This window comes from Nicotiana attenuata, unplaced genomic scaffold, assembly GCF_001879085.1.
Source record: "Nicotiana attenuata strain UT unplaced genomic scaffold, NIATTr2, whole genome shotgun sequence".
Lineage (NCBI taxonomy): Eukaryota > Viridiplantae > Streptophyta > Magnoliopsida > Solanales > Solanaceae > Nicotiana > Nicotiana attenuata.
The window spans coordinates 76486-79690 of record NW_017671758.1 but is presented as its reverse complement, the minus strand read 5'-3'; the positions used below and the strand labels follow the sequence as shown (position 1 = coordinate 79690).

Below are 3205 nucleotides of genomic sequence, written 5' to 3'. Positions count from 1 at the left end.
AGTTGTTATATTTTATTTAGTATCGTGGTATGATAGGATTACCTAGTCTTAGGAACTAGGTGCCATCATGATTTGGATTTTGGGTCGTGACAAGTTGGTATCAGAGCTCTAAGTTCATAGGTTCTACGAGTCATAAGCTAGTTTAGTAGAGTCTTGCGGATCTGTACAAAGACGTCTGTACTTATATTCGAGAGGCTACAAAACTATTAGGAAATTTCACTTCTTTCCTTCCTTATCGTGCAGATTTATTAATTTTGGAGTCTGAGCCTTGTCTTTCTATTCTTTCACTGATAGTGAGGACACGTTCCGCCGGGTCAGATGAGCAGACACACGCGCCCCTACTAGAGCCGTGAGAGGTCGGGGCCGGGGTAGAGGCCGAGGAAAGTCACATGCCAAAGTTAGGGTACCTTCTAGAGCAACAACTGTGGAGCCTCTAGTAGCTCTAGCCGTGGACCAGGAGCCCGAGTATATAGAGAATGCACCTGAGCAGCCTGTTGCTACCCCAGGACTTCAAGAGTATTTGGCGCACTTTCTAAGCATGTTTGGGACTTTGGCTCAGGAGGGGTTGATCCCGATTGCACCAGCTACTTCACAGGCTGGGGAAGGAGCTCAGACTCCCGCCGCCCATACTCTAAAGCTGCGAACTCATGTTGATCAGGCTTCGAATGTCATACCGGTATAGCCCATGGTTGCGGTTCAGCCCGAGGTAGAGCCAGTTGTGTTAGCCGAGGGGCAGAGCAGTTTGGGGAGGCTTCGAAAGTTCCATCCTCCCCAGTTTAGTGGAGGGTCTTCTAAGGATGCACAGGATTTCTTGGATCAGTGTCACTGAATTCTATGTACTATGGGTATGGTGGAGCCAAGCGGGGTCGACCTCACTACTTTTCCCGCTTATGGGGCTGGCACATAGATGGTGGCAGACTTATGAGGTGAGTAGGAGCTAGCGCAATGCCACTTACTTGGACCCAGTTCACTGATCTCTTCTTGAGGGAGTTCATTCTAAAGACCCCCAGAGACGAGGTGCGCATCGACTTCAAGCAGTAGCGCCAGGGGAGTATGACAGTGTCTGAGTATGCTATGAGGTTTACAGAGTTATCTCGTCATGAACCTACTTTGGTTTCCATTACTAGAGAGAGGGTCCATAGATTTCTTGAGGGACTTGGTTATAGCCTCATATTTGGGATGGCACGAGAGCTGGAGAGTGAGACTCTATTCCACAAGGTTGTGGAGATCGCTAGGAGGTTAGATCTTATCTGAGGCCATGAGAGAGGGGATATGGAGGCCAAGAGGCCTCGAGGTTTTAGTGGATTTAGTATATCCCATTCTTCAGCTACAATTCATCATGGCAGAGGCTTCATTAGTCGGCATGTTCAGTCTGCACTTCAGGTTACTCGTAGTGCTCCAGCTAGTCAGGGACCTCAGGGCACTCATATTGGACAACCATCTTCCAGTACACCTTCTGCATGGGGTTCCTACAATGGTTATTCTAGCAGTCTGGAACAGACTCAATACCAGCAGCCACGCCCGTAGAGAGGTTGCTTCGAGTATGGTGATATCAGGTATACTGTGAGAGATTTTACTAGACTTTGGAGGGGTGGACCTCCGTAGGGTACTCAGGACATGGTTTCTGCTCCAGTTGCTACTCCACCTGCACAGCCAGCTAGGAGTGGAGGACAGGCAGGTAAAGGACATCTTAGAGAGGGAGGCTAGGCCTGTTGTTATATTTTCCCTGGTAGGACTGAGGCTGTTGCATTAGATGCTGTCATCATAGTGTTTTGGTTTGTCATAGAGATGCAACAATATTATTTGATCTAGGTTCCACTTATTTGTAGGTTTCATCCTATTTCACTTCATATTTGGGCATGTCTCGTGATTCTTGGATACTCATGTTTATGTGTCTACACCCGTTGGTGATTCTATTATGGTAGAACGGGTCTATCATTCTTGTTTGGTCACTATTGGGGGCTATGAGACTAGGGTTGACCTTCTGTCACTTAACATGGTGGATTTTGATGTAATTTTGGACATGGATTAGTTGTCATCATATCACGCTATTCTTGATTGTCACGCTAAAACCATGAAGTTGTCCATGCCAGAGTTGCCGAGGTTGGAGTGGAGAGGCTCCCTAGATCATCTATCTAGTAGGGTGGTATATATTTTGATGTTATAACGGATAGTTGAGAAAGGTTGTTTGACATACTTAGCCTTTGTGAGGGATGTTAGTGTTGATACTCCTACCATTGATTCAGTTTCAGTAGTGAGGGAGCTCCCAGATATGTTTCCAGCAGACCTACTAGGCATGACACCCAATAGGGATATTGATTTTCGTATTGACTTGGTGCTGGGGACTCAGACCATATCTATTCCACTATACTACATGGCACCAGTAGAGTTGAAGAAATTAAAAGAACAACTTCAGGAGTTGCTTGATAAGGGTTTCATCAAATCGAGTGTGTCACCTTGGGGTGATTCAGTGTTATTTGTAAAGAAGAAATACGGCTCTATGAGGATATGCATTGACTACAGGTTGTTGAACAGGGTTACTATCAGGAACAAGTACCCATTATCGTGTATATTGATGATTTGTTTGACCAACTTTAGGGTGTGAGGCTATTCTCGAAGATTGACTTGAGTTCGGGGTACCATCAGTTAAAGATCATGGCTTTAGATATTGAGAATACAACTTTCAAGACTCGTTATGGCCACTATGAGTTCTTGGTGATGTCTTTTGGGCTGACGAATGCCCTAGTAGCTTTCATGCACTTGATGAAAAACGTGTTTCAGTCTTATCTTGATTCCTTCATCGTCGATTTCATTGATGATATATTGGTGTATTCTCGCAGCCGAAGGGAGTGTGAGCAGCAATTGAGGATCGTGCTCCAGCTTTGAAGGAGAAAAAGCTATATGCTAAATTCTCCAAGTGCAAGTTTTTGTTAGACTTGGTGGCATTCTTGGGCCACGTGGTATCCATTAAGGGGATTAAGGTGGATCCAAAGAAGATTGAGGCAGTTCAGGGCCCAGACCTTCTACCGTTAATGAGATCCGTAGATTTCTCGGCTTGGCTGGGTATTATCACCGCTTCATAGAGGGTTCTTCATCCATCACAGCTCCTTTGACTAGATTAACTCAGAAGGTTTACCTATTCAGGTGGTCTAAAGAGTTTGAGGAGAGCTTTCAGAAGTCCAAGACTACCTTGACTAGAACTCCA

At 45.5% G+C, this 3205-nt stretch overlaps 1 protein-coding gene across 1 annotated transcript; it reads left to right on the top strand.

The window, feature by feature from the left end:
* Positions 1-1617: 1617 nt before the first annotated feature.
* Positions 1618-2886, top strand: LOC109210051 (RNA-directed DNA polymerase homolog). The gene is made up of 3 exons (XM_019373422.1): positions 1618-1678; positions 2247-2383; positions 2599-2886. The coding sequence occupies exons 1-3, from the start codon at positions 1618-1620 to the stop codon at positions 2884-2886; spliced, it is 486 nt and encodes a 161-aa protein (XP_019228967.1).
* Positions 2887-3205: the final 319 nt, after the last annotated feature.